General features: G+C 28.8%; 1 protein-coding gene across 3 annotated transcripts in view; it reads left to right on the top strand.

Moving 5' to 3' along the window:
• The window catches only part of LOC113799198 (uncharacterized), a 39,619-nt gene that overhangs the window by 6,544 nt on the left and 13,708 nt on the right, over window positions 1–19,367 (top strand). Inside the window, exons 1-3 of one of the 3 annotated variants that reach the window (XM_075820172.1) lie at window positions 7,331–7,655; window positions 7,790–8,208; window positions 19,027–19,345. In XM_075820172.1, the coding sequence (XP_075676287.1) occupies window positions 19,057–19,345 (289 nt within the window). In that variant the 5' untranslated portion in view covers window positions 7,331–7,655; window positions 7,790–8,208; window positions 19,027–19,056. Of the gene's footprint in view, window positions 1–7,330; window positions 7,656–7,710; window positions 8,209–19,026; window positions 19,346–19,367 lie in introns of those variants that run through there. The other 2 variants (XM_075820170.1, XM_075820171.1) reach the window with 2 other exon arrangements.

The raw sequence follows: 19,367 nt of genomic DNA, 5'->3' as shown, positions 1-19,367 counted from the left end.
AAGTTTTTTTTTCATTTATTTATTTATATCCATGTTTATGTAAGATTTTTTTTTGGCCAATTCTGTTGATGATGATGATTTGCTCTATTTTTATCTACAAAAATCTACTTAAATTGTTGCAAAAAAACAAGAAGAATCCATAAAAATTGCGAAGATTTTGGTTGTCCAGCAATTTTTTTTCCTGATAAACAATTGAAAATTTTTTTGGAAATATCATTTTGTCTTCTGTTCAGTTGGTTGGTTGGAAATGTGTATTTTTATAATTGGAAAACTTTTAATTCTTTTTTTTTCCTTCTGTTCTTCAAACATATATCCAATGTTGTTGTTGTTGTTGTTGTTTTGCCTTGTTGTTGTTGTTGTTGTTATTTTTTGTTTCAAACATCCATTTTTGGATGACAATTTCAACAACAACAAACGATGACAAACATGATGTTTTTTAACTGTTGTTGTGTTCTCTGTGTACCTAAATGACAAATAATAAAAACATTTGATGAAAAGTCAAGAGAGAGAGAGAGAGAGAGAGAGAGAGAGAGAGAGAGAGAGAGAGAGAGAGAGAGAGAGAGAGAGAGAGAGAGAGAGAGAGAGAGAGAGAGAGAGAGAGAGAGAGAGAGAGTGATGGGGAGAATGAAAACTTGATAAATTTGTTTTTGGTCGTATTTTATTCTCGAAACAAAAACAGAATTTTTTTCAATGTTACAAAAAAAAACATTTTCTAATTTTAGGAAATGATGAAATGAAATGAAATTTGTTTCACTACTAGCCAATCATCAATACAATCATCAAACAATATAACAATAATCAAAAAAACGAGAAAAAATTTTGTAAATCCAAAAAAGCAGAGATTCTGTTTTACAATAGAATCTCTCTGTCTGTGTGTGTTTACAGAATGTTTCTCTCTGCTTTGATGTTTTAATGTTTTGTTTGTTTGTTGTTGAATTCTGATGGATGTAACATGACTAATGATAAATCAAATAGAAAAAAAGTAAAAAAAAATTGTTGAAATTAAATTTTTTTGTTTGTTTGATAAATTTCTATTTGTACAAAGACAAACACAAATAGGTAGAAATAGTGGACTCGAATTCATTCATTCCATTCATTGAATTTCCTTTTCCTTTTTCCCATTTTAGTTTAGTTGAGTTTTGTTTTGTTTTCACTTTTCAGTTTTTTTTGTTGTTGTTGTTTGTGCTTTGGGTTGTTTGTTTGTTTGTTTGTTTGGTAAACATTCATCATCATCATCATCTAAACGGGAGAAGTAAAGAATTTCATTTTCATTCCATTTCTGCTTTTTGCTTTTTGCACAAACAGAAAATTGTCGTTCCAATATGATGAACAACAACAACAACAACATCAACAACAACAACAACAAATAAACAGTCCGAATTAAATAAATACGAAACAAACAAACAAACAAAACGTAAAAATGAAATAAAACAAACAAAATGTTGATGAAAAACTCAACCAGAAAAAAGTTTTTCCATCCGTACGTACTTTGTGTATATACTCAATCGAATGTTTGCAATTTGTTCGAATGTTTTTCTAAATTTTTGCTCGAAAAGTCTCTGAAAATTGTCATCGATGTTGATCGATTTCAAAAAAAAAAAAATACCCGAAAAAATCAACAATCCAGTGATGAAATGTTTTTTGTTTTCTGGTTATCTCTCTCTCTCTCTCTCTCTCTCTCTCTCTCCCCTCAAAAAAAGGAAAAAGATTATTTTCCGAAAAAAAAACCAAACCAAGTTTGTTTTTTCTCTTTTTTCTCGATCTTTCCATCATCATCATCATCATCATCAACATCATCATGGCATTTTACAAATAAAGTTTGTTGTTTGTTTGTTTGTTTGTCTATATAAACAAAACAAAACAAAAATGGATGGATCTCTCTTTGGCTATATTTGCAACGATTTGGGTTTACACACACACTGGTTTGCAGTAAAGATTTTCTGTCCAATGTTTTGTTTGTTTGTTTGTTTGTTTGTTTGTTTATTTTGTTTCACCAGTTTTTTTTACGAATATATTTTTTTGTTTACTTGGTTTTTCTCTCGTTCTCTAGTTCTTCCTCCAACATTTTCATTTTATTTATTTCTAGCCAGAAAAACGACGACGACGACTAAGATGAAAAAGTAAACAACTTGGGAAAAGAAGACGAAAAAGAAGAAGAATTTGATGAAAGAAAATGATTTCTTTCGTCGAATGATAATATCGAGCCCGTTGTTTGTTTGTTTGTTTGTTGATGATGATGAACGAGTGTGGGGGTAGAATTTGTGTGTGTGTGGGGGGGGAAAGAGGGAGGAAAGGAAAATTTTCTCCTTTGATCAACAAATGAAATGTTTTTTTTTGTTTTGTTTGTTTGAAATTGACAGAAAACGATGATGATGATGATGATGGTGGAAAAAAGATTTGACCCGAATGAAAAAATAAACAGAAAAAAAGAAAAATAAACAAAATGAAAATGAAATTCTCTCTCTTTCTGTTGTTGTTGATCGATGGTTGTTGTTGATCCATCCAGAATTTGTTGTTGTTGTTGTTGTTGTTTTGGATTCTGGTTCATTCAACAACAACAACAACAATTCCATCATGGAAATTTTTTCATTTCTCTTCGCTGCTCTGGTCTCTATGTTTGTTTATTTGTTGATGTTAGTTGTCTGGTTGGCTCTAGTTGGTTCTGGTGGTAAGTTTCTTCTTCTTCTTCTTCAGATGTTTATTAGACTGAATGGTTGGTTGTTTGTTTATTTATTTTTATTTTTATTTTTATTTTTGTTTACTTTTCCGAGGACGTTGATGATGATGATGATGATCGACGAACCTTAATAATAATAATAACGATATAGCATTCGATATCGGGTGATTTTGCAAAAAAAATTCGACAACAAAAAAAAAGTTTATGAATTTGGATCACCCGATAATGTTTTTTGTTTTATTTCGTTGATATGTATTGATAACACGCCAATGATGATAATATTGAAACAAAAAAGATCCTTGAAGTTTGTTGCCAATTGCCAAAGTTCTTTATGTTTATCTTTACCAGAAAATTATTTTAAATTTTTTTTTTTATTTTTTGTTTACCAGCCAAGCCAGTATGTTTGGCCATCTCCAGTTGTTTCCAGTCCATTTTGTTTCTCGGGTTTTTTTCTTCTTATTCGGTTTTTTTTTGGTTTGTTTGTTGATCGATTTGTCATTGACATTTTATAAAATGAAAGAAGAAAAAATAAATTCAGTTTACTTTTGTTCTTAACGATAACCAAAAAAAAAAAAAAAATAATGAAAAATTTCCATTTCTGATCCACCAAATATGATTGATTTTTATTTGTTTGTTTTAATCTGTCTTCAACAATGAGATGATAATCTTTGATTTTTTATTTTTTTACTGGCATTCACCAGAAAAATAAACTAAAGTAAATCTGACATGTTTGTTTATTTTTCTTCCCTTACACATTGTCGGAAACATTTTTTTTTCAGCGATAAACATCTGCGATTACCTACCCCGAACCAGATTGACCAGTCGAATATCTGGAATTTTTTTTTCGGATTTCATTGTTTTTCATTGTAAAAAAAAACTTTAAACAAAGAAAAACAAAATATTCATTGAATAAAAATTCTTCATGAATCATTTTGTGTGTAGTGATTATCCTGTTTAGATTCTTTCATTCTTTTCTTTCTTTTCTTTTTCTTTCTTGCTTCAAATTCTCATTATTTTCGCCTACATGTTGTACGAATATTATTTTTGTTTGTCGTTATGGCATTGGCTTTGTTTTGATCCTTGTTTTTTTTTTCTTTATCTATCCATGTTGTTGTTGTTGTTGTTTTTCTACCGAAAAAACAAAACTTCTTTAAGAATTTCTAATAGTTTTGTTGTTGTTGTTGTTTTTCGGTACAAAATAAACGAAAAAGTACAAATATTGTTGGAAAATAAGAGGGAAAAAAGTTGTTGTTGTTGTTTGTAGAATCCATTTGCTACTGCCATACACCGCTACAATGATACAAATTGTACCGGCCGGCATTTTACTTGTATATAGCCAGACACACCGACTGACTGATAGCATCAAGAATATTCTGGTTGTGAAACAATTCAGGGATTTGAATCAAATTTTTTAATTTTTGAACAATCAGTCAATCAGTCAGTTGAATCAAGTGATGATTATCATTATCGACATTTCTTTCTTGTTTGCTTGATTTCTCTTTTACTTTTCACTCTTGATTTTTTTTTTTTTTTTTGTTTTTTTGATGACAAATTGTCATATGATGTTGTTGATGATGATGTTGATCATCATCATCATTATCGTCATCATCATTAATATGGCCATAATCCAAAAAATGAAATGAAAGGAGAAAAATTCTTCAAATCATCATCATCAAGCAACGTAATTAAAATCAAAATGATTCAAGCAACAATCAACGATGGACCTGCAAAACCAATGACCAATTGGATTCAGAATTCAAAAAGTTTTCTCGGAATTCTCATCAATTCAATCATTGATTTGCTGTTGTTGTTGTTGTTGTTGTCAATCCTTGATCATGAATAACACACACATCCTTGGTTAAATCAACAACATTGAATAAATATGAAATGAAATGACGATGGATAAATAGTGAGAGAGAAAGAGAATAATTAGCTATTTTTAGCTATTTTTTCAATGTAATAACAACATTTTATATTTCATTTTCCACACACACACTCACACACACAAACAAACACCTGATATGTTTCTTTTCAATGGAATTCTTTATTTTTTTTTCTTCTTATTTTTCTAGAGAGAAAAATTCTTGTTGTTGTTGTTGTTGTTGTTTTTATTCTTCGTTTATAAATGTTGACATTGACATAAATATTGAATGATGATGATGATTGTTGTTGTTGTTATTATTATTAATAAACAGGAAGAATATTATTTTTTTAATAAATAAATAAATAAATATTACAAGCCACCTACACTGTTTATAATTATGTAAAAAGTTTGTTTGGTTTGGTTTGGTTTATTTATTCTCTGTTTTTTTTTTGGCTTAGAATTACAAAAAAAATAATGATAATAATAATAATTTATAAATATAAATACAAACCATGGAATATCGATCCATCATTTTTTGTTTTTCTGTGTTATATAAAATACTTTTTGCAAAGAAAAATCTAGAATTTGTTGTTGTTGTAATTTATTTATCATCAAATCAATCAATTAAATGATTGATTGATTGATTGATTAATGGGATATTCTTGAACTTGAATTTTTTTTCTATTTATTCAAATATTCGGTTGTTGTTGTTGTAAACATCTTTTCAACCTTGACATTCAATTTTCAACAACAAAAACAACAAGAGAGAGAGAGAGAGAGAGAGAGAGAGAGAGAGATTGGGATTATCTGATTTTTTTCAAAAATTGAATATTGAAAATTCCAAAATCAAGATAAGATATTCTCCAGATTGAAAAAGAAAAACATTTTAATTTGATTCAATCTGATGATTTTTGCTTTTCATCGCATATTATTTACTGTTTGTTTTTCTCTCTCTGTGTTGTTATCCATCATCAACATAACATCTCTTTCTTTTCATTTGATTTCAAGGTTAAAAAACAAACACACACACACATCATATATGCATCCATCAGCAGCATTAACAGCCATTTTTTAATCAAATTTTGATTTTTTTTTCACTCATCTCCCTCCTGATTTATTTATTTGTATTTATCTAAATCGATGTGTATCACCTTGTGTTGATTGGATCTTTTTGTGTGTGCGATGTGATGTGGGGGTGGGTTAATATTTTCCACCACCATCACCACCACCCTGGGAATCATCATTATTTTTCATTAGACATTTTCATCCATAGATCCAAACAAACAAACAAAAACACGAAAAATCAAACTAAATCAACAATTTTCTATATGTTGAAAAAAACTTTCCAAACTTTTCTGTTTTGTTTGGTTTTGTTTTGCCTAGGATGTTATGAATTTTGTTGTTTTTTGAAAATCAAAATGTCATTTTCACGACATTTTGTGTGTGTGTTGCTCTGGTGTTTTTGTTGTTGTTGTTGTTGTTTTTCATCATCATTATCATCATCAAAAAATAACATATTTGACAAACATCATTTTGTTGTTGTTGTTGTTGTTGTTCAATATTCTATTTAATTTTGTTTATCATCATCAGGATTGTTAGCGTAATGAAAACACAAACAACAAAAACAACAACAAACTTGGTAGATGTATCCGGAGAAAGTTGATTTTTTTTTTGTTTTGTTTCAATGACGATGTTTATGGAAAAAATTTATTTATAGTTAGAGAGAGAGAGAGAGAGAGAGAGAGAGAGAGAGAGAGAGAGAGAGAGAGAGAGAGAGAGAGAGAGAGAGAGAGAGAGAGAGAGAGAGAGAGAGAGAGAGAAACTGGTTATATCAGGATAATCAAACAAACACACACATACCATATTGTTTTGTTTGTTTTATCATTTTTTTTTTTTTTTTTTTTTTTTGTTTCATTCTGGTTGATGTTTTTTTTACCAGTTTTATTTTTTTTTTTAAAAAAAAGGTAACCAAAAAAAAAAAAAGATAATCAAAATGAAATGTAAAGGTGTGTGTGGAGAGGGGGGAAGAATTGAAAATTTTTTAAAATTTAAAAAAAACAACAAAATTTTTCATTGATTTTATCGATTAATTAGTCGATTGGCGTTTCAACTAAACAAACGGATCTGATAATTTTCAATGTTTTTGTTTTGTTTTGTTCAATGATTTTGTTTTCCCCCCTCCACCATAACCACCGTTATTATTGTTGTTTGTTAAGAAATAAACAATGTAACCAGAAAAAATTTGATGATTTTCTGATGATTTATATTTGTGTGTTTGTCTGTCATGTTTACGTCATCATGTCATAAATATTGTTACAGTTGGTTGTTACTTTTTCCGTAGTTTTTTGTTGTTGTTGAATAAGTTATATTTGTCGCATCATACAAATCATTCTATATTTAAATATATACAGGGTGTAATTGGATGAGGAATTGTAAAATGTAGAAAGAAGGAGTTACAATTTGATAATGTGGATGGTTGGCAAGAATGAATGAATGAATGAGAAAAATTAAGGAAAGTGAAAGCAGGAATAGTTTTCTTTCTTTTGTAGTTTTTGTCTGTTGTTTTAAAATTCAAGGAAATTGTTGAGAAAATTTTTTTTTTAACAATGTTACTGATTTCATTTTTGATTGTGTCTGTGCTATTTACCCGTATTAGCGGTTATTTTTATTTATTTTTGATAAAACAATGCGATAGATGGCGCCATCAAACGATGGTTATTCTTACAAAAAATATTATCATAAAATCAAATTAACCGATATTCTTGTGGTTCGCTTGAAAAAAAAAATTATTATCGCCTTTAAATTTGGCTTTGAAGCCAAAAAAGCAAAAGGGGAAAAAAACAGCAAAGGTATAGCTTGACTATAGTAAATCAAAATACTTGTGCTGTAATCTGTGTGCGGATTTTTACATTTTTCTTTACTGTCGATACCTGGAAACGTGCTTTTTATCATCTTTATTATCATTCAGAAAAAGAAAAAAAATTGATTGTTTTGTTTTTTTCAACTAGAGTGGATCAAGGTTAACCAAAAAATTTTGATAATAACATTTTATTACAACAACAACAACAACGAAAACAACAACAACAACATTCCAAAAACAACAACAACAACAATGTATCTAAAGTTTAGATTCTAAACCCTTATATGACCAATAAACAAAATTAGTTGTAAATTGCAAAATTGAAAATCTTAATTACTTTTTCTTTTTTTTTTCTTCTTTTCCAATCATCATCATCATCAATTTTTAGGTAATTTCGTTGAAAATTCCTTTATTATCATTATCATCAAGGAAGGAAGAACCAACCAACCAACCAGCCAAACAAACAAATGGACTCGATTCATAGGAAATTAATTATTGAAAAAACAAAGATTTTTCCACTGAAAAACTGCCATTTACAAATTTGATTATGGTGATGATTATTTAATTTTTTCAATCAAATGATTGAATGAAATGAATGGAAAAACAACAGCAAATTTTAATTTGATTTTTGAATTTTTGAAATAAACAATTTCTTTTGAATCCTTTTTGATCATCGAATTTTGATTATCATCTTACCTGCCTGCCTGATTTTTTTGTTGTTGTTGAAGAAACAAATGGTGTAAACATCATCATATTATCGACGATATACCAAGAGAGAGAGAGAGAAAACAACCATCACCTTGAAATGTAAGTTTTGTTTTTGAGTGGGAATATGTGTGTTTTTCATCTTTGCTTCTTTGCTGAATTTGTTTTTCAATTTTTTGTTTTTGTTAAATAATTTATCCTGATTTTTTTTTGCTTGCTTGTTTCATGGCCATCATTCTTCGATTGAATAACATCCATGTTTTTTTTGGATTTTTTCGATAAGGTTGTTTTGATAATGTTATTTGTTTGTTTGTTTCCTCTGATTTTGAAGTAAAGTTTTTCGTTTCATTCAAAAAAAACAATCTTAATGAAATGCAGTCTTGGATTTTTTTGGTTTTGGTTTGGGTTTTTCGGTTGAAACAACCAGAAAAAACCAATGAAATGCTTATTTATCATATTTTTTCCCCTGTTTTTTTGTTTGCTGAATGATGATTTTCCTTTTACCAAATTTATTTGAACAAATTTCCATAAATTTACAAACATTTCAAGAATTTCATTGGAAAAATATTCTGTTTTTTTTGAAATGCGCTTGCGACAGTAACCAAATTACAATTTTTTTTTGTGTTAATTTTCATCTTTTTCAGTAAAACTAAAATTCACATTGATCGTTGTTGTTGTCGTTGTTTTGATACTTTGTATTTTTGTTATTTTTGTATTTTTGTTACTTTCAAGGTCGAAATAGAGATTGATATACAGAGAGAAAATAGCATCCTTCTTTAGCATCATCATTATGGTAAACAGAAAGAAAGATATTATGTCATCATGAATGATTTTGAGGTTTTTTTCCTATCAAATTCATTTTTCTGTTTGTTTGTTTGTTTGCTAAGTGAATTGAATGTTTTTCTCCATCATCATTGTGATTCTCTTCAATCTTTTCATCGACAAATCAATCAATCAAACAAACAATCATGATAAACACACACAAACAAACAAACACAGAGTGAGAGGATTCTCTAATGTTCATGGGAAACCCTTTTTTTTCCAATTTTCATCAACCTCGTCATCAAAATGAAAATTTCAAATTTCAAATTTTCAATTTTCAATTTTCAAAATTTTTTAAATTGAAAACGAATTTGTTCCATCATCAATGAACATGATACGTCCATATCAATCGCTGTTTGCCTGCTTGATTCGCTGTTTGTTTGTTTGTTTGTTTGCTGTTTGAAAATGACAATAATCATCATAATCATCAACATCATTTTAGAATCGATCAATCGAATGTCGTTTGTGTACAACCATCAATGGATGATGATGATGTTTTCACGATTAACCAGTAATGATAGCAGCAGTAGTATTAAACGAGTTGAACATTTTTTTGAAAAAAAATGCAAACTAGAAAAAGAAAAATAACACGTGTCTGTCACGTACTCCCTCAAATAAAGAATTCAGAATTCAAAAATCATCATCTTATTTACATAAGCGCACACCGACCGACCCGATACCGATGAGCACACGAGCATAACGAGCCCGTGTATCCACGGAATTTTTTTTTCGCTTGTTCCGCTTTGTGTGTGTGTTTGTATTTGATATTAGCAAAAAAATTCTTCTTTTTTTTGTGAAACAAAACAAAACCTAAAATCGTTATTTGTTTTTGTTTCGTTTCGTTTTAAAAAATCGATTCTAACCCTTTTTTTCGCATTATTGATGGGTTACGTTATGGATGGATTTTTATATTAAAAAAAAACATTTTGAAAACAAATGAAATAAGAATACCCATCGGGCAAATCATAAACAAAATAATATTTATGGATGAATTTATCTTTGATAATCGATCGGAATGTATTACTTTTTTTCCCCGAAATTTCATTTTTCGTTTGTCATGTTTAAATAATGAATTTTTGTTTCTGGTTAAAAATCCCTAGTTTTTTCACTTGGGAAATTCTGTTTTGTTTTCCATTTTCGGATTCTTTTACTTTACTCCAAAATGATATTCATTATCCAAAGCATTTTTTTGATTGATTAATCATTTCTGTCAAAATGGAAAACGAAAATTTCACCGTTATCTTTTCAACCCTTTTTTCCCCATTGCAAATAATGATAATTAATAATAATTCTGGACTCTAACCAAAAGAAGAAGAAAATATTGATGATTGGAATTTTCCTTTTTTGTTTTTTGTTTTTGCTAGAATCCATTAAACGATAGTGAATGATGATGATGATGATAATCGATAGAATCGATGTTTGATGTGATGATGAATATATTGTTATCTATCATTGTTATTTCTTCCATATATACACGAAGACATTCCATATCTATAAACATATTTATCATTAAATATCAACGAAGAAGAATATTTTTCATCAGAAAGTTTGATTGATTTTCATCATCAACAACAATCGCCAAAAGATAATGAAAATTATGAAAAGCAAATATTAAACAATCGATTCGATTCATTCATCATTCATCATTCACTTTCATCACCAACACATCAATACAGAATATTAATGTAAAAAATTCTGTTGGTTGCACTGTTTTCTGAGAGTGAGAAAGAGTTGGGATTCTGTATTCTTTTTAATTTTTTTTTATTTGCAAACAATGATGATGATGATGAAGGCATATTTCTGTAAGAAAAAAAATGGGGGAAAGCAAATTGTTTGAAAAGGGGAAGAAAATGAAAATTTTGAAAATTCTGTATTAATTATCTCAATATTTTCACTACATTTCTATTCGTACATTGTCAATGTTTTTCCTTTTTTTCTTCTGAAAAATAATGGTTTTTTCCCTTTCTCTCTCTCTATTTATTTGTTATCAATGTGTCGTTCACAATCATCGAAAGGGTTAAAAAAAATTGATGTGTTTGCAATGATGGAAAAGAATATTCCATTTCATCTTTAATTTCTTTTGGATTTTTCAACAAAAAATAATGCGTGTGACATACACACTGAGCAAGCGAGAGAACGAGAGATACTTATTTAGCATCCAGAAAATAATGAAAAAATGTTTGATTTTCTCGGTTCAATTTCGGTTTCGGTTATTGTTGTTGTTGTTGTTTGTTGTTTAATGTTTGGTTATTTTTTTTATTTTCTCAGTAATTTTTTTTTTTTGAATTTGGATCAGTTAACTATTTGCCCATCACTGTCGGGTTGATTCACACAACAATCCCGTTAGGGTCGGGTTAAACAAAAAAGAGTTTTTTCAACCACCACCACCACCACCACCCTATCATAATTTCATTCAGATTCCCGAGGCCCAACAAAAAAAAATTGTCAATTGTTTTTTATATTTTCATTTTCATTTAGCTATCTTACTACGCAACACACACACACACACAACACGCTTGGACGAATGTTGATGATGATGATTATGTTTCTGCGAAAAAAAAATGAAACGAATCGAAAGGGTTTTTCTATCCTTACTCTCTGCAACTTGCATTTGTGATTGAGTGATATGGAAATGTCATGTTCTTTTGAAATGAAATGTATTTTGTTGTTGTTGTTCTGCTGTTGTTTTAATTCATTTGAATTATATTGGGTTTTGGTATTGTTTTTGTTCCAAAAAAGGAAAAATTTTAAATTTATTCACTTTGGCCTTGAATGTTTTGCTGTTTGCTGTGTATGTGTCATGTATAATCATTGTTTTTACTTTTGTAGTTCCAGGGTATAGTCCATCATCATCACACCGACGGGATGTTAACCCGTTCGGTCGGGCATTGTGTGTGAGTGAGTCTCGGGATTTTTTCTTTCTTTTTTCTTTTTTTTTGTTTATTAAGTTTTTTTTTCATTTGTTTTGTTTTTTCGTTGAATGAATAATCAATGAATGAATGAAATGAATTTATCGTGAATTTTTTTTGTCTCCCCTTCATTCCGTTTCGTTTTTGTTTTGTTTGCAATGAGAAAAAACAAAAAAACCGAAAGAAAGAGAGAAAAGGGTTGATGAGAATGAATGAATGAATATTGTTGTTTTTGGAACACATTCAAAGCACGCGCAAGATTATCCGAGATGTACTCTGGGTATGGGGCAGCATCCATTCAGTTTTTTCATAAAGTTCGCTGAACTTTCGTTGTTTGTTTCACACTCAATATTTTCAATTTTAATTTCAAATTTTTTTTGTTTTTCTCTTCTCTAATCGTTTTTGGATATTTTTGTTTTTATTTTTTCACTAATAAAAAAATGTTTGGCCTTACAGTATGGCGAGGCAATTTGGGTCGCATCTTGGATCATTGTTTTCAGTTTTTTTGCTTACGAGAAAAAAATTGTTTTCGTTTTTTTTCAATTGCATATCGTCATTGATGAAGGATCATCTTGTGTTAATAGCATCCATCAACAACAACAACAACAACAACAAAATAATATCCGAGATCCATAGAGTGTGAGAGTGAGAGAAAAAATAACCGATTATTACCCAGATTTTTTTTTCGCAACGAAAGATCATCTTGATGATGGTGATAACATTGAAAATTTCTGAAAATTTTCATTTTTTTTATTAGTATTTTTTGCGACATATTTTTTTCGTTTCATCCAACCAACCAATAATAATAATAATTCTTTTCAACATGTTGTGTGTGTGTGTGTATGGGAAACATATTGTATTAATTGCATTATAATGGGAGCTTTTTTTATAAACGTGTGATGTTGATGATCATCATTCAAAAAAATACACCATTCTTTCTTTCTTTCTTTTTGTCATCATCACAGAATGATGCTTTCTTAGTATTTTTTTTTCTGTTATTTTTTCTGGTTCGAATATTGAAATCTAATATTTTCATTTCACCCCCCGAAAAGATTGTTTTATGTTGTGTGTCGTTATGTGTTTTTTGAGAAAAACAGAGAGTGTGATAGTGAAAAAACAATATTTCGTGTTCAAGTGTTTATATTGGGAAAAAAACGGGATAATGCGGATGATGCAAAAGAATTGAAAAGATGCAAAAGGATGCATTGGATGCAAAAGGATGCGGATGGATGATGATGCCAGAAAATCTGTTAAATTGATAATAATTATTTTGTTTTTTTTTCTTTTCTTTTCACTTTCAGATTTTTTTCTTTTTGTTGTTTGTTGATGTTGTAGAAAGAATATTTAGATGGGAAAACCATCATATGTGTAATTCTAATAGAAATGAATCAAAATTGTTGTTTGTTTGTTGTTGAATCAATTTAGTCAACTTTTTTCTTCTTTTATTGATTGGTTTTTTTACCATTTTCAAATGGATAATTGCAAAGAAAACCATAAACAAAAAAACAACTTTTCTTTTCTTCAATGATGATGATAATCGTTTTTGATTGTTTTTTGACGTTTTCAAAACATTGGATTATTATTATTCATTCACATTCTTTTTCAATTGAAGAAACAAAATCCAGGATCATTACCATTTGGTGGAAAGGGGTAGTTAGCAATTGATTTATGTGTGTGTGTGTGTGTTGTCAATTTCGCAAAATGGAAAAAATATTGCATCCATTCAATTTTGTTATTCAAATCTCGCTAATTCCTTTTCGTGGAAATTATTGCATTTTCGTTTGTTTTTGGCAAACAATTTCTTTTTGTTGTTTTTGTTTGTCTTTGATTGAAAATTACCTTCGAATTTCCATTGTTTTTTTGTTTTGTTTTTTGTTTTCAAATTTTGTTGCCAAGTTTTATTCAAACAAACAATAATTGCTGTTTTTTGTTTTGTTTGTTTGTTGCTCACATGATTATAATTGTTTATTTTTTTCACTGAATGATGATGATTATGATCATATCAAGTGATCAGCGAGTATTTTTTTCACTTTTAAAAATGTTGGAATCCAGGTGGAACAACTAATGAAATGATAGGTAGATAGAGAGAGAGAGAGAGAGAGAGAGAGAGAGCGAAAGGGTTAACAAAAAAATTTCAAGCGAAAGGGTTTCCAATCAAAACTACCATTAAGGTTGCTACATAATGATGATGATGATGCAAACAACAACAAAATTGGTCGTTTGAAATGATGTTTTGTTGTTGTTGTTTTTTCTTCAAAAATAATCATTTGAAAACAAATAAAAGAATGAAAATGTATGAAAATCCTTTAATCAAACTGAAAATTTGTTGAATTTTTAATAAGAAAGAAGAAAACAAAAAATCAACCGAAAACAACTGATACGAATGATGATGTGATGTGATGTTTGCCTCCAACTTTAGCATTTCTTTTCAATTTTTGTTCGTTGAGAAAATCCAAAACGACATAGCAACAGAGCAACAGAGCAAATTACATTATCCCCAGAAAAAGAAAAATCATTTTGTTGTTGTTGTTGTTGTTATTTATCCAATATAAACATCCGACAACAACAACAACAAATTGTGTTTGTTTGTCAAAATTCAAAATTGAAAATGAAAATCATTTTCAATTTCGCTAATCGAATCGACCTTGGCAACGAAAAAAAAACAAATTATTATTATTTCATTTTTCAATGGAAAATGAAGCTAACTGAAGAAATGAAATGAAATGAAAGAAAAATCCAACTACCTTTTTCAAATGTTCAAATCATCATCCACCAAACAAACAAACAAACAAACATCGTTTGAAAAAAAAACAAAATTTATTATCATCATTGAGAAAACATCATCCCAAGCGAATGATGATAATGACGGTGGTGATGATCATTCATTCATTCATTTTGATGATTGAATCAAATAAACAAACGATTCATTGGAAAAAAAAATGTTTTCCAGAAAACAATGATTATTTTTTTTTCTGGGAAATTTCTCAATTTGAATTTTGAAAAAAAACAACAAACTTTTTATTGATTTGTTATCGATTCATTTCAAAATATATACATTGAATCTATATATATAGCATTATGGGTAATAGATAACACAGTAAACACATCCATCCATCCATCCATCCATCATCACTTTGATGATAATAATGATGTTTGTTTGTATGTTTGTGTACGATGTGTATGATGTCTATATATATTATTCGAGAATGCGTATTTTTGCCAACATGATTGGCTGAATTGACCAATTTTTTTTTTTTTGGCTAGGTCTGCACGATGTGAATAGAGATTCTCTGTATTCTCAATTTTCTCCCTTTCTCTCTTTGCTCTATCCTCAAATGCATTATGTTTGTTCCATATGGTTGTTTGTTTCGTTTCGATTTGATTTCCTTTCTCCCTTTTTTTGCTCCAGTTGTTGTTGTTGTTGTTTATAGGGCTATGTGGGTGGAATGTAAATGCGAAAAAAACACAAAACAAAACCTAAAAATATTCAATTGATTCGGTTATCACTAACATTGTTGTTTGTTTGTTTATTTGGATTGTTTGGGACCTTAGTTTTAGTTTTGGTTTTGGCCTGCCCTAACTATATTTCCTAACAGAATCATGTTTTGGAAACAACAACAAAATATGTCTCTTGTACAAAATAACCACATCATGCAGAAAAACATTGGGAAATACACGCACATCATTTATGTTTTTTTTCGATTCAGTTTCCAACCCATTATTTTGTTAAATGAATGTATGAAAAAAAAATGTTGACATCAACAACAAATGAAAATTTCTTTTTTTTTTTTTTGACATTTTTTTCTTGCTGTTTTAGTTTTTTCTCTCTCTCTCTCTGATAAATGTGAATGAATTTGATCCTATAAAAAAGGGTTGAATAATAATTTTGTTTTTGTTGATGCTCAAAAGCATCTCTATATAGATTACATGAAATGTTTTCTCTCTCTCTCTCTCTCTGTGTTAACCGGATTCAATGATAATTTCCGGACCAAAAATAATGATGATGATGATGATGATGCAAATCAATGGAAATTCCATTGATTTTCATTCATTAATTTCTTCTTTCTTTTTTTTTTGTTGGCTCACCAAATGTTATTGTCAAAACGATAAAAAAATGAAAATGAAAACGAAAATGAATGACATGCAAGATAATTAATCCACATTTGAATGTTTGGGTTTCATAGATGCTTGAATGATTTTTAGAATTGGAAAATTTTGTTGGATGTTCATTTTGTTGTTGTTGTTTTTGTCGTTGTTAGTTGGTTAGTTTGGAACTCGACGGGTTCAATTTCTTCAATATTTTCAGAAATTTCTCTATTTAGACAATCATTTCATTTTTCGATGAAGAAAAAGTTCATTAGCATCCATACATCTATCGAAAATATGACGAATGAAAATTATCAATAACACAAACACACACAATTTGAAAAATGATGGATATATAAATGGATGGATTCGTCCTGTCGTATATATGTCCGGTAATGAATGAATTTCACCACTGTTTTATTTTTTTTAACACTTTCCACACTGTTTAGGGTTAAATTAATATTTTTTCTTCACTCTCTCTATCTGTATGGCGACTTTCTCTCTCTCTCTCTCTCTCTCTCTGGGGTCGAGCGTTCCAATTTTTTTTTCCATTTCTTCCAACCAACCAACCAACTAATCAATGATTCTCATTGTCACCCATGAGGCCATTTAAAAAAAAAAAAATTCAATATTGCCCCACACTATCGTTCACAAAACATCTCTTCAATGCTGCTTGATGGTTAGTTGTTGTTTTTTTATCCATTTCATTCATTAAACATTATATTTTTTGGTCGAATCCAATGATGATGATGATGAAAAAAATAACATTATCAAGCCTGAGAGTCTAGAGATTTCACCAATAATCAATAAGAAAATATATGACATGACCGGGTAGAAAAAAAAGGGTTAGGTCATAAAATTTTTTTCAAAGCTATATAGTTGTTTGTTTGTTATTATCAAGCTTATGATGATGATGATAATTAACACTTTCCAAACCAGCAGAGAAACCAGGGATTTTTGTTCAATTCAATTCAAAATCCCAATCCGCATATTTGCCATATTTGCATTATGTAAGTTGCTCATTAGTTCAAGGTCTTTTGCTATTCAGATGTTTTGGATTTTTTTGTTTTGTTTTGTTTGTTTTGAAATAACAATGAAAAAACATCCATTTTTTCCCATTGATATTTGATTGACTTTACTTGGTTTTTTTTATCTTGAAAATAAACAATTTTTCATACAAAATAGAAATTTTTTTCAAACGTTTTTTCAAAATGTCAAATGAACAAAATTAGAAAGAAAGAAATAACAGTTATTGAAAATTGAAATTTTTATTTATTTTAAATTTTTTTTAAAAAATTCAATTTACAAAACAAAGCAAAAAACATTAAAAACAGAAAATCAATGGAAAAGAAAAAAAAATGACGTACATTATCAGTGTGTGGGCCCAATGTATATTCATTGATAGCTTCTGAATAATGATGATGATGATGGCTTCTGGTTTATGGTGGTTAAATGGTGGATGTGATGATGTTCACCAAATCATTGAAAATATGAATTTTTTTTTGTTTTGGTTTGATTCGGGTGCGCGCATCCCTGTTGTGATAATTTGTTTTTGACTAATTATTTATGTATATGTATGTATATGCGGATCATCATCATCCAGTTCAGTTCCATAAATATATTTTTTCTTTGTTTTGAATTTTGCATTTTTCTTCTTAAATCAACGACGATGAACATACAATATACAAATATATTCCATTATTATAAATGGATAGGATGGATACGTCTTGTGGTGAAAGAAACTAAATTGTGTAATAAATTTTATGATATTTTGTTGTTGTTGTTGTTTTAGTCGGTTTTGTTGAAAATGAATAATTTTCCATCAATTTTTTCTTGTTGCCCAAAATTGTTTTTGGTTTTTTTCTTTCGTTCAAAAATACATTTGTTGATATCTTTCTGTGTTTCTATTTGTGTGTGGCATTTTTTCTGTCAGAATATTGGAATTTTCTTTTGTTGTTGTTGTTTATTTCGACCATTTCAAAATGGGAAAAAAATTGTTTTTCTGTTTTGTTTATCTTTTCAAGAATTGAAACTTTTTTCCATTATTATTTTTTGAATCAAACAAAACAATGATGATGGCGGTTGACGATAAACACACATTAATACCCAGTGTAGAAATATTCTGGCGAAGAAAAATTTGCGTTCTTGATTGATTGATTGATTGATTGATTTTGCGGTTTTTTTTTCAAAAATCCAAATACGATTTACACAGATCAAGTTAATCAACCAGAAAAATTAATTACAATGTATAAACGTTGATGTTCTGCTATAGCAAACAAACAACAACAACAAAAATTTGACCCAAAAAATCATTTTTCCAAAAAAAAATTACAACAAAAAAATACGGTCATCATCATCGTGTATCACCAGGTAACGCCATCGTGTGGTTAATAATATTGATCATCATTTGATCACAGGACAACAAAATTTGATCCAAATTAAGTTCCTGTTTCTAGTTTGTTTGTTTGTTTGTTTGGTTGTCAGATAATGATTATTATGTTGTTGTTGTTGTTTGTTTATTTTGTCATAAACAACAACAACATTATCATCTCTGTGTTTGATAATTTGTCAATAAAGTTTTTGTTGTTGTTCAGCATTTGTTATTTATTATTAGTATTTTTTCTGGTTGTATCCAGGATGATACCGGCCAAAAAACAATAATAATTTGTTGTTGTTGTTGTTTGTATCTCATATCGATCATGATGATGATATTTCCTTTTTTTTAGTTTTTCTCTGTTTCTTCAGAAATAACATGATTTTTTTTTATAATTTATAAACGTCATTTATAAACAAGCACCGAGCCAAACAAAAAACTTTATAAATATCCGTTATTATCATTTTTTTTGCCCAAAAAAGTTTTCTTTTACAGTTATAATTTTATCACCACTATAATTTTTGAATGCAAACAAACAAGAATTAAGGAAAAAAACCATACTGATTTTCTTTTGGCCATCACCGCATTGTTATTAAATTTTCTTTTTTTCTTGTTTGATTTTTCCTTTTCGGTGCACAAAAAAAACGCCTTTGAAAGCAACAAAATCGCATCCATTTGATCAATTTTTTTAACCCAATTTTCTCTTCTTTTTTTTTGGATTTCATTCAGTAAAACATAACCAGAATAAATAATTTCGTCATGTCAATAACGAATAATAATATACGTTCCGAAAAACAACAACAACAACAACGTAGAAAACAACAACAACAACAATTGAAAACAAAAATGGCACATTTGAATCTTAAATCACATCATAATCATCATCGTAATCAATCAATACAACAACAACAACAACAACAATCACCACCATCATCACCTTCATCATTTTCAAGACAATTAGAATTACAATTACGACAACAACTTCAAATGGAACAACAACAAATTATGCAACAATTACAACTATCATCACATCGTCAATATCTACTTAGTAAGTTTGTTTTTATTATGAC

This window comes from Dermatophagoides pteronyssinus, unplaced genomic scaffold, assembly GCF_027571235.1.
Source record: "Dermatophagoides pteronyssinus isolate colony J.1.1.1.1 unplaced genomic scaffold, Derpt_VIB-CSIC_2022.12 sq0006, whole genome shotgun sequence".
NCBI lineage: Eukaryota > Metazoa > Arthropoda > Arachnida > Sarcoptiformes > Pyroglyphidae > Dermatophagoides > Dermatophagoides pteronyssinus.
This window is presented reverse-complemented; position numbering and strand designations above follow the sequence as displayed.